This window comes from Gymnoscopelus braueri, assembly GCF_963280865.1.
Source record: "Gymnoscopelus braueri genome assembly, chromosome: 6".
In the NCBI taxonomy this organism is placed as follows: domain Eukaryota; kingdom Metazoa; phylum Chordata; class Actinopteri; order Myctophiformes; family Myctophidae; genus Gymnoscopelus; species Gymnoscopelus braueri.
Genome location: NC_137607.1, coordinates 1,083,782 through 1,096,087, shown reverse-complemented (window position 1 = coordinate 1,096,087; position 12,306 = coordinate 1,083,782). Strand labels below are relative to the sequence as shown.

The 12,306-nt window shown below is 42.6% G+C and overlaps 1 protein-coding gene across 4 annotated transcripts in view; it reads right to left on the bottom strand.

Annotated features, from left to right (window-relative positions):
* Window positions 1–641: 641 nt before the first annotated feature.
* The window catches only part of dph5 (diphthamide biosynthesis 5), a 33,658-nt gene continuing 21,993 nt past the window's right edge, over window positions 642–12,306 (bottom strand). For all 4 annotated transcript variants that reach the window (XM_080430698.1, XM_080430700.1, XM_080430699.1 and 1 more), the window contains 4 exons: window positions 5,971–6,091; window positions 3,277–3,316; window positions 2,406–2,509; window positions 642–1,641 (listed from right to left, as the gene is read on the bottom strand). In XM_080430698.1, coding sequence (XP_080286824.1) covers window positions 1,409–1,641; window positions 2,406–2,509; window positions 3,277–3,316; window positions 5,971–6,091 — 498 coding nt within the window. In that variant the 3' untranslated portion in view covers window positions 642–1,408. The remainder of the gene's footprint in view (window positions 1,642–2,405; window positions 2,510–3,276; window positions 3,317–5,970; window positions 6,092–12,306) is intronic.

The window sequence follows — 12,306 nt, the reverse complement described above, 5'->3', positions numbered from 1 at the left end:
TGTAGGACTGTAGGCCTGTAGTATTGTAGGCCCATAGGACTGTAGGCCTGTAGGACTGTAGGCCCATAGGACTGTAGGCCTGTAGGACTGTAGGCCCATATGGCTGTAGGACTGTAGGCCCATAGGACTGTAGGCCTGTAGGACTGTAGGCCCATATGGCTGTAGGACTGTAGGCCCATAGGACTGTAGGCCTGTAGGACTGTAGGCCCATATGGCTGTAGGACTGTAGGCCCATAGGACTGTAGGACTGTAGGACTGTAGGCCCGTAGTATTGTAGGACTGTAGGCCCATAGGACTGTAGGACTGTAGGCCCATAGGACTGTAGGACTGTAGGACTGTAGGACTGTAGGCCCGTAGTATTGTAGGACTGTAGGCCCATAGGACTGTAGGACTGTAGGACTGTAGGCCCATAGGACTGTAGGACTGTAGGACTGTAGGCCCATAGGACTGTAGGACTGTAGGACTGTAGGCCCGTAGTATTGTAGGCCCGTAGGACTGTAGGCCTGTAGGACTGTAGGACTACTCGTGCCGTTTGCATCCATCCATGTAAACATACCTGTCCATCATTTCTAAAGTGTTCATCTTTTTGCTTTTATTTCAATAAATAATTTGACTGCATGCAATATATTCAGAGGGTTTTTATTGTTTTTTTATTCATCTTGTTCTGTGGATGCATTGTGAGCTTGTAAATCTGCCATTTTCAAATAGTCATATGAATGTATAAGGGGTTAAAGCATACATGGGCAACTGTCGGCGCGGGGGCCACATGCGGCCCCCACCTTCACTTAATACGGCCCACAGGTTAATATCAGAATAATGATATATTATTGATCTCAGCTGTTATGATTCCTAACATGTAAACATGACCCACTTTAATTACTTCAGTCTATATTAGTAGCTAAATGACTAGTATTAACATTCTATTGTCTTTTTTATGTCCAATGTATTTGTAATTAAGTTCATAAAGTTAACATAAGTATAACTAAATGTATTTGAAATTAAATAAAAATGTAACTTTTCAGGATTCTAATTCAAAAATAGCACAAAAAAAAAAAATCAGGATTCCAATTCAAAAGTAGCAAAAATAGCAGATCTACAAGCTCAAAATGCGTTTTGAGCTTGTAGATCTGATATTTTTGCTACTTTTGTGTGACATAGAATGGCCTGACAGTATATGTAATGTGTTCCTCTGGAGTCAGTGTGTAAATATAGTGTCCCTCTGCATCATCAAAGTTGCATCACCGCTGGGTTAAAGTGATTGTGATGCTAAATCAAGTCATTTTGCCAAGGACCCCCTGGAACCCCCTCAAGGACCCCCACTTTGAGAACCACTGACGTACACAACAAACGCATGGTGATTGGCCCGGCTGCCTGCCTGTCGGCCAATCACATGGCAGGGAGGGTGTGGCTACGAGGTGTACGTCGAGCTGTCCGTCATCTTCAGGCCAATCAGGGCGTCGGGGACGGCGGAGAGGCGGAGCATGTCCACCTCCAGGGGGTGGAGCCTCCCGGTGATGATCAGCGAATGGAGCGGCTCGCCCAGGTCACATGACACTAGCTGCTGCAGCGTCGCCGTGGTGATGAGCTGGTCGTCGGCGCCGATCCGAGCCACGCCCACACACACCGTTTCCTCGGTAACAGCTACGACAAAGATAATTACATTCATTAATATTAATGACATCATTAACCCATTCAATACGGGGACGCATCTGTCATTTTAACATTTATTTGGCTATTCAAAAATAGCAGATCTACAAGCTCTATGAGCTTGTATTATGATGTATTATCTTGTGTCCTTCCTTACTGTAAATCATAATGATTAACACATTAACCGCCAAGAACGTAGTCCTACGGTCCGTTAAATCCAACTGTTAAGCGCCGAGACCGTAGCCCTACGGGCTGCGGTCTTTTCGCGCATGCGCGGTCCGGGTGCACTTTCGGAATTTTTTTGATCCACTTCCGTTTCCGGTTTGATGACCGGAAATAGAATTATTTGGGATCCGGTTTTGACGATCACGTCCGCCCTCGTTCTACAGACGAAACTGAAACTCAATTCTCTTCCTGTAGTTTTTTCTCCTCGCATTTCACTGTTTAACGTAATCCGCTCTAACTCAAACATGGATGCCCCGTTTGACACGCGATCTTCACTGGGAGATACAGGGAGATCTCGCGGATGTAAACAGACCGGCTCAATCTCAATCTTAAGGATTTTAACAAGATCTATGGCGACATGAAAAAAACAACAAAAACACCTTGGCACTGGTGAGTACATTATGAGATTAACCTCTGGCGGTCGATGTGTTAAGAGCGTCTGATAAATGCCTAAACTGTAAACTGTAGACTGTAGACTGTATACTGTATACTGACAGACATTATATACAGACAGACAGCTGTCACTCACTCACCTAGCTCCTCCCCCTTTTCCCTCCTGTTGCAGATGATTGACAGCAGCTGCTCGGCGGCCTGAGTGACGGACATGAACCTGGGCGGGTCAAACACCTTACGACCTCTGGAGACAAAGATCAAAGGTCAAAGGTCAAGCACCTTTTTTTGAAGATTCCAAGAGAATTCTTCTGGAAATGTCTTCTATATTACAAATCATCTTTTTATATATATATATATATATATATATATATATATATATATATATATATATATATATATATATATATATATATATATATATACACATATTAATTAAATATCATCTTAGATATATTATATATATATATACATAAGATGATTTAATATGTATATATATACATATTAAATCATCTTATAGATATATATTCCTATTAAATGTATATATATATATACATATATACATATTAAAATAACATGTCATTTGTGTCTAGAGACAAAGATCAAAGGTCAAACACCTTAAATAATTATTAGAAGACTTTTTGTAAACGGAAAGAAATGAATTTAAAGGTTTTACTGGTGACTGGTCCCCTCATAATTAACACTCATTAACATAACGAGCTGTTCCCATGATGCTTTGCACACACATGTGTAGACCAGCATGTTCATTTACATGAAACCAGTGTGTGTGTGTGTGTGTGTGTGTGTGTGTGGCTGTGTGTGTGTGTGTGTGTGTGTGTGTGTGTGTGTGTGTGTGTGTGTGTGTGTGTGTGTGTGTGTGTGTGTGTGTGTGTGTGTGTGTGTGTGTGTGTGTGTGTGTGTGTGGCTGTGTGTGGCTGTGTCTGTGTGTGTGTGTGTGTGTGTGTGTGTGTGTCTGTGTCTGTGTCTGTGTGTGTGTGTGTGTCTGTGTGTTACCTCATCATGTTCTCCACAGACTGCTCTTTGACTTTGATATCTGACGGAGAGAGAGACAGATGTGACATTAATGACCCTAATAACACACACACACACACACACACACACACACACACACACACACACACACACACACACACACACACACACACACACACACACACACACACACACACACACACACACACACACACACACACACACACACACACACACACACACAGCTGATCCCCCACTTGGGACCTGGGGAGGAGGAGGGGGGGGGGGTCTGCAGACAGGACCAACATACTGTATAAATATTATCCCTGGTTACATTCAGTACCTGCACCTCCCGCCCCTACAACCCCCCCCTACACCCCCCCTACAACCCCCCCTACACCCCCCCCCCCCCTACAACTGTCATCTGCGTGCGTGCGTGCGTGCGTGCGTGCGTGCGTGCGTGCGTGCGTGCGTGCGTGCGTGCGTGCGTCTATTCTTGTGTACCAAATGGCCACAACCACACTATACTAATACGAGAAATAGATGTTTTAAGTTCCTGGTTCTTAAGTTTTATAGTTGAAAACACATGTTTAGAGATAAATGTACTATTAGAAAGTTTAGGATTAGGATTAAACACATGTTTAGAGATACATTTACTATTAGAAAGGTTGAGGTTAGGAGGATTAGGATTAAACACATGTTTAGAGATACATTTACTATTAGAAAGGTTGAGGTTAGGAGGATTAGGATTAAACACATGTTTAGAGATACATTTACTATTAGAAAGGTTGAGGTTAGGAGGATTAGGATTAAACACATGTTTAGAGATACATTTACTATTAGAAAGGTTGAGGTTAGGATTAGACATTTAGAAGTTAGGTTTATGGATTAGAGATGCTTAGTTTCATGCTAGTGTCGTGTACAGAAACTGTTCTCTGTTTAATATATATATTATTATTATATATATTATATTAGTTTCATGCTGGTTATTATATTTAATTATAAATCATGACAGAGAAAGCAGAACTGTCCATATTGTATTATTATTTTATTCATCCTGATCTCTATCTTATATTATTTTACCGTAGAAGATGATCTAAACACAGGCCAACATGGACGATAAGGTTCTCATTTACCGGCCAAATGCTACATTTTACATCCGTGATCCAATCAGACGTCACGATACACAGAGCCATCTGTGATCCAATCAGACATCACAATACACAGCGCCATCTGTGATCCAATCAGACGTCACGATACACAGAGCCATCTGTGATCCAATCAGACGTCACGATACACAGAGCCTCCTTCCTCTATACTTCACTTTTATCCAATCACAGTTTAGAACAACATTAAGAGAACGGGAACGCAACTCTGTCATTTTAAATTTCCTTGGCTATTCAAAAATAGCAGATCTACAAGCTCATAGCGCAGCACCGAGTGCCGCGCTATGAGCTTGTAGATCTACTATTTTTGAAAAAGCGTGAAAATGTGTGCAAATCTTTGAATATATATATTTTTTAAAGCGAACATTTTTTACTCAAATCTTTGCTTCTGGGGGTCCCTGGAACAACATATTTTTAGATGGGGGTCCGCGACTAAATGCATATAATTTTGGGGGTCCTTGACATGGAAAAAGTATGAGAACCACTGATCTACCAACAATAGTTTTTTCAGAAAAATTAAGACATTTGTTGAGACATTTGACAGTTGCAAATGTTTGCTTTAAAAAAATGATATTAAAAGATTTCGATTTTTCAAAAATTGCAGATCTACAAGCTCATAGAGATCTTCTATTTTTGAAAAATCGTGAAAATGTGAATTCAGTCATTTTTTTAAAGCGAACATTTTGTAAAATATTTTATTCCAAAGATTTGAGTTACAAATGTTCGCTTTAAAAAAAAAATATATATATATATATATTAAAAGATTTCACACATTTTCACGATTTCTTTTCAAAAATAGCAGATCTACAAGCTCATAGCGCGGCACTCGGTGCCGCGCAATGAGCTTGTAGATCTGCTATTTATAGAATACTCAGAATACAGGATGAAACAAGTGAAAGAGACCAAACTGTAAGTGAAGGTGATAAAGTATATTAGTGTTGTTCTCTGTCCTGATTAGCCTCGTTCCAGCTTTACTCCTCTGTGAAGACTATTATATTATATTATGTTTATTTATGTGATACGGACATCACCATTACACTGGACCTAACCCTCTTGTATATTTTTTTTCAAGATTTTTTTGGTACATAGTGGTATTTTTTCTCTGTATTTTTATGTTGATTTGAACTGTTTTGTTGCTACTATATATGTCTATGAAATTAATACCAAGGACCTCAACGGAAACAAGTCCGCAAAGACCTTTTTTGGTCGGACCTTTTAGACAAAAGTATTATAAATGTAACTGTGTTCTTTTGCCTAATAAAATTTTCAATCAATCAAACTCTGCCTGGTCACGACCACTTATATTATATTATGTTCTGTTATGTTTATTTATCTGATACGGACATCACCAAACCACATGCATTGTTTACAGTGTAGAATACTGTAGCACGAGTGCTAGTTTTAAACACCTTTTCTAAAATACAGTAACACCAATCTAAAACCCAATCAGGTGTGTGTGTGTGTGTGTGTGTGTGTGTGTGTGTGTGTGTGTGTGTGTGTGTGTGTGTGTGTGTGTGTGTGTGTGTGTGTGTGTGTGTGTGTATCTTACCTAACAGACACAGAGTGTGTAGTCCCATGTCTCTGTTCTTCTTGATTTTGTCATAAAAACTCTCAGGTTTCCAGCTGTCTGTCCAGAAGACGATGGACACCGTCTCCCCAAAGTTATACAACTACACACACACACACACACACACACACACACACACACACACACACACACACACACACACACACACACACACACACACACACACACACACACACACACACACACACACACACACACACACACACACACACACACACACACACACCAACACACACACAGTTATACAAGATACGTAGAAACAGGCATGAGAAAAACTTGAAAAACATGACAAATGTGGAATATAACATTTAATCAACTTAAATCTTGTATGGGGGGGGGGTCTTTAACATATTGTCAGATGGGGGTCTGTGGACAAATACATTTGAATTAATTTGGGGTCTTTAACATGAACATGTTTGACTCAACTCATCACTATGAGTCTCCAACAGATTATTATATTTACAACATGGTGAATGCATTTCAAAAGAGGAAAATATAAATATATATCTGAGTGTTCTATGATGTCATCATCACAGAACTCTGACATCACTGCAAATGGTGTGTGTGTGTGTGTGTGTGTGTGTGTGTGTGTGTGTGTGTGTGTGTGTGTGTGTGTGTGTGTGTGTGTGTGTGTGTGTGTGTGTGTGTGTGTTTAAACAGGAAGTCCAGGTTGTGAACAGAGCCTCGCGCTCCAAGCTGCTTCCTGTTATTGTCACATGGTACGGGGGGGGGGGCGGGGTCAAAACAACCTGACACATTAACACACACACACACACACACACACACACACACACACACACACACACACACACACACACACACACACACACACACACACACACACACACACACACCTTACAGAATAAACAGCAAACCAACTAAAACTACCTAATCTCATCTGCATACCCCTCCCCCTCATTAGCATAAGGAGGAACCGCCCCCAGCGGCTTAACGAGTGTGTTAAGGGAGGTGGGCTTAACGAGCCGCGGCACAGACGCCCAGGGAGAGGGGGGGGTGCGTTTGGGGGGGGGGGGGGGTCTCTGTGCAGCTGGGGCCCCCGGCGGGCCGGCCGGACCCCAGAGGAGACAATGGAGTGTGTGACAGCTCAATGAGGGGCCCCGTTATGGATGGGATGGGGGGGCCGCTATGAAAACAGATGGGTGGTCCGCAGTGGGACGCTGGGGAGACGCTGTGGGGACATTAATGTGACGTTCCTGTCCCATGGAGACACACTCTGTATCAACACTTTCACTTACATTTTATTCAGAAAAATACCCCAAAAAAGCAGATCTACAAGCTCACAACGCGTCGCACGGCGACGCGTTGTGAGCTTGTAGATCTGCTAGTTTTGCTACTTTACGTACGGTATGTTCAAATCTGTTACTTTTCCATTACATTTAAAGAACGACTTCACGCATTTTCAACCTGTCTTCATATAATAGGTCCTCACTAATGGGGGAAGTAGAGAACATTTCCTCTGCAGAATGAGGAAGTAGAGAACATGTCCTCTGCAGAATGAGGAAGTAGAGAACATGTCCTCTGCAGAATGAGGAAGTAGAGAACATGTCCTCTGCAGAATGAGGAAGTAGAGAACATGTCCTCTGCAGAATGAGGAAGTAGAGAACATTTCCTCTGCAGAATGAGGAAGTAGAGAACATGTCCTCTGCAGAATGAGGAAGTAGAGAACATTTCCTCTGCAGAATGAGGAAGTAGAGAACATGTCCTCTGCAGAATGAGGAAGTAGAGAACATGTCCTCTGCAGAATGAGGAAGTAGAGAACATGTCCTCTGCAGAATGAGGAAGTAGAGAACATTTCCTCTGCAGAATGAGGAAGTAGAGAACATGTCCTCTGCAGAATGAGGAAGTAGAGAACATTTCCTCTGCAGAATGAGGAAGTAGAGAACATGTCCTCTGCAGAATGAGGAAGTAGAGAACATGTCCTCTGCAGAATGAGGAAGTAGAGAACATGTCCTCTGCAGAATGAGGAAGTAGAGAACATGTCCTCTGCAGAATGAGGAAGTAGAGAACATGTCCTCTGCAGAATGAGGAAGTAGAGAACATGTCCTCTGCAGAATGAGGAAGTAGAGAACATGTCCTCTGCAGAATGAGGAAGTAGAGAACATTTCCTCTGCAGAATGAGGAAGTAGAGAACATGTCCTCTGCAGAATGAGGAAGTAGAGAACATGTCCTCTGCAGAATGAGGAAGTAGAGAACATGTCCTCTACAGAATGAGGAAGTAGAGAACATGTCCTCTGCAGGATGAGGAAGTAGAGAACATGTCCTCTGCAGAATGAGGAAGTAGAGAACATGTCCTCTGCAGAATGAGGAAGTAGAGAACATGTCCTCTGCAGAATGAGGAAGTAGAGAACATGTCCTCTGCAGAATGAGGAAGTAGAGAACATTTCCTCTACAGAATGAGGAAGTAGAGAACATGTCCTCTGCAGAATGAGGAAGTAGAGAACATTTCCTCTGCAGAATGAGGAAGTAGAGAACATGTCCTCTACAGAATGAGGAAGTAGAGAACATGTCCTCTGCAGAATGAGGATGTAGAGAACATTTCCTCTACAGAATGAGGAAGTAGAGAACATGTCCTCTGCAGAATGAGGAAGTAGAGAACATGTCCTCTGCAGAATGAGGAAGTAGAGAACATGTCCTCTGCAGAATGAGGAAGTAGAGAACATGTCCTCTGCAGAATGAGGAAGTAAAGAACATGTCCTCTGCAGAATGAGGAAGTAGAGAACATGTCCTCTGCAGAATGAGGAAGTAGAGAACATTTCCTCTGCAGAATGAGGAAGTAGAGAACATGTCCTCTGCAGAATGAGGAAGTAGAGAACATTTCCTCTGCAGAATGAGGAAGTAGAGAACATGTCCTCTACAGAATGAGGAAGTAGAGAACATGTCCTCTGCAGAATGAGGAAGTAGAGAACATTTCCTCTACAGAATGAGGAAGTAGAGAACATGTCCTCTGCAGAATGAGGAAGTAGAGAACATGTCCTCTGCAGAATGAGGAAGTAGAGAACATGTCCTCTGCAGAATGAGGAAGTAGAGAACATGTCCTCTGCAGAATGAGGAAGTAGAGAACATGTCCTCTGCAGAATGAGGAAGTAGAGAACATGTCCTCTGCAGAATGAGGAAGTAGAGAACATGTCCTCTGCAGAATGAGGAAGTAGAGAACATTTCCTCTGCAGAATGAGGAAGTAGAGAACATGTCCTCTACAGAATGAGGAAGTAGAGAACATGTCCTCTGCAGAATGAGGAAGTAGAGAACATGTCCTCTGCAGGATGAGGAAGTAGAGAACATGTCCTCTGCAGAATGAGGAAGTAGAGAACATGTCCTCTGCAGAATGAGGAAGTAGAGAACATGTCCTCTGCAGAATGAGGAAGTAGAGAACATGTCCTCTGCAGAATGAGGAAGTAGAGAACATTTCCTCTACAGAATGAGGAAGTAGAGAACATGTCCTCTGCAGAATGAGGAAGTAGAGAACATTTCCTCTGCAGAATGAGGAAGTAGAGAACATGTCCTCTACAGAATGAGGAAGTAGAGAACATGTCCTCTGCAGAATGAGGATGTAGAGAACATTTCCTCTACAGAATGAGGAAGTAGAGAACATGTCCTCTGCAGAATGAGGAAGTAGAGAACATGTCCTCTGCAGAATGAGGAAGTAGAGAACATGTCCTCTGCAGAATGAGGAAGTAGAGAACATGTCCTCTGCAGAATGAGGAAGTAAAGAACATGTCCTCTGCAGAATGAGGAAGTAGAGAACATGTCCTCTGCAGAATGAGGAAGTAGAGAACATTTCCTCTGCAGAATGAGGAAGTAGAGAACATGTCCTCTGCAGAATGAGGAAGTAGAGAACATTTCCTCTGCAGAATGAGGAAGTAGAGAACATGTCCTCTACAGAATGAGGAAGTAGAGAACATGTCCTCTGCAGAATGAGGAAGTAGAGAACATTTCCTCTACAGAATGAGGAAGTAGAGAACATGTCCTCTGCAGAATGAGGAAGTAGAGAACATGTCCTCTGCAGAATGAGGAAGTAGAGAACATGTCCTCTGCAGAATGAGGAAGTAGAGAACATGTCCTCTGCAGAATGAGGAAGTAGAGAACATGTCCTCTGCAGAATGAGGAAGTAGAGAACATTTCCTCTGCAGAATGAGGAAGTAGAGAACATGTCCTCTGCAGAATGAGGAAGTAGAGAACATGTCCTCTGCAGAATGAGGAAGTAGAGAACATGTCCTCTACAGAATGAGGAAGTAGAGAACATGTCCTCTGCAGGATGAGGAAGTAGAGAACATGTCCTCTGCAGAATGAGGAAGTAGAGAACATGTCCTCTGCAGAATGAGGAAGTAGAGAACATGTCCTCTGCAGAATGAGGAAGTAGAGAACATGTCCTCTGCAGAATGAGGAAGTAGAGAACATTTCCTCTACAGAATGAGGAAGTAGAGAACATGTCCTCTGCAGAATGAGGAAGTAGAGAACATTTCCTCTGCAGAATGAGGAAGTAGAGAACATGTCCTCTACAGAATGAGGAAGTAGAGAACATGTCCTCTGCAGAATGAGGATGTAGAGAACATTTCCTCTACAGAATGAGGAAGTAGAGAACATGTCCTCTGCAGAATGAGGAAGTAGAGAACATGTCCTCTGCAGAATGAGGAAGTAGAGAACATGTCCTCTGCAGAATGAGGAAGTAGAGAACATGTCCTCTGCAGAATGAGGAAGTAAAGAACATGTCCTCTGCAGAATGAGGAAGTAGAGAACATGTCCTCTGCAGAATGAGGAAGTAGAGAACATTTCCTCTGCAGAATGAGGAAGTAGAGAACATGTCCTCTGCAGAATGAGGAAGTAGAGAACATTTCCTCTGCAGAATGAGGAAGTAGAGAACATGTCCTCTACAGAATGAGGAAGTAGAGAACATGTCCTCTGCAGAATGAGGAAGTAGAGAACATTTCCTCTACAGAATGAGGAAGTAGAGAACATGTCCTCTGCAGAATGAGGAAGTAGAGAACATGTCCTCTGCAGAATGAGGAAGTAGAGAACATGTCCTCTGCAGAATGAGGAAGTAGAGAACATGTCCTCTGCAGAATGAGGAAGTAGAGAACATGTCCTCTGCAGAATGAGGAAGTAGAGAACATGTCCTCTGCAGAATGAGGAAGTAGAGAACATGTCCTCTGCAGAATGAGGAAGTAGAGAACATTTCCTCTGCAGAATGAGGAAGTAGAGAACATGTCCTCTACAGAATGAGGAAGTAGAGAACATGTCCTCTGCAGAATGAGGAAGTAGAGAACATGTCCTCTGCAGAATGAGGAAGTAGAGAACATGTCCTCTGCAGAATGAGGAAGTAGAGAACATGTCCTCTGCAGAATGAGGAAGTAGAGAACATGTCCTCTGCAGAATGAGGAAGTAGAGAACATGTCCTCTGCAGAATGAGGAAGTAGAGAACATGTCCTCTACAGAATGAGGAAGTAGAGAACATGTCCTCTGCAGAATGAGGAAGTAGAGAACATTTCCTCTGCAGAATGAGGAAGTAGAGAACATGTCCTCTACAGAATGAGGAAGTAGAGAACATGTCCTCTGCAGAATGAGGAAGTAGAGAACATTTCCTCTGCAGAATGAGGAAGTAGAGAACATGTCCTCTGCAGAATGAGGAAGTAGAGAACATGTCCTCTGCAGAATGAGGAAGTAGAGAACATGTCCTCTGCAGAATGAGGAAGTAGAGAACATGTCCTCTGCGGAATGAGGAAGTAGAGAACATGTCCTCTGCAGAATGAGGAAGTAGAGAACATTTCCTCTGCGGAATGAGGAAGTAGAGAACATGTCCTCTGCAGAATGAGGAAGTAGAGAACATTTCCTCTGCAGAATGAGGAAGTAGAGAACATGTCCTCTGCAGAATGAGGAAGTAGAGAACATGTCCTCTGCAGGATGAGGAAGTAGAGAACATTTCCTCTGCAGGATGAGGAAGTAGAGAACATTTCCTCTGCAGGATGAGGAAGTAGAGAACATGTCCTCTGCAGAATGAGGAAGTAGAGAACATGTCCTCTGCAGGATGAGGAAGTAGAGAACATTTCCTCTGCAGAATGAGGAAGTAGAGAACATGTCCTCTGCAGAATGAGGAAGTAGAGAACATGTCCTCTGCAGAATGAGGAAGTAGAGAACATGTCCTCTGCAGAATGAGGAAGTAGAGAACATGTCCTCTGCAGAATGAGGAAGTAGAGAACATTTCCTCTGCAGAATGAGGAAGTAGAGAACATGTCCTCTGCAGAATGAGGAAGTAGAGAACATTTCCTCTGCAGAATGAGGAA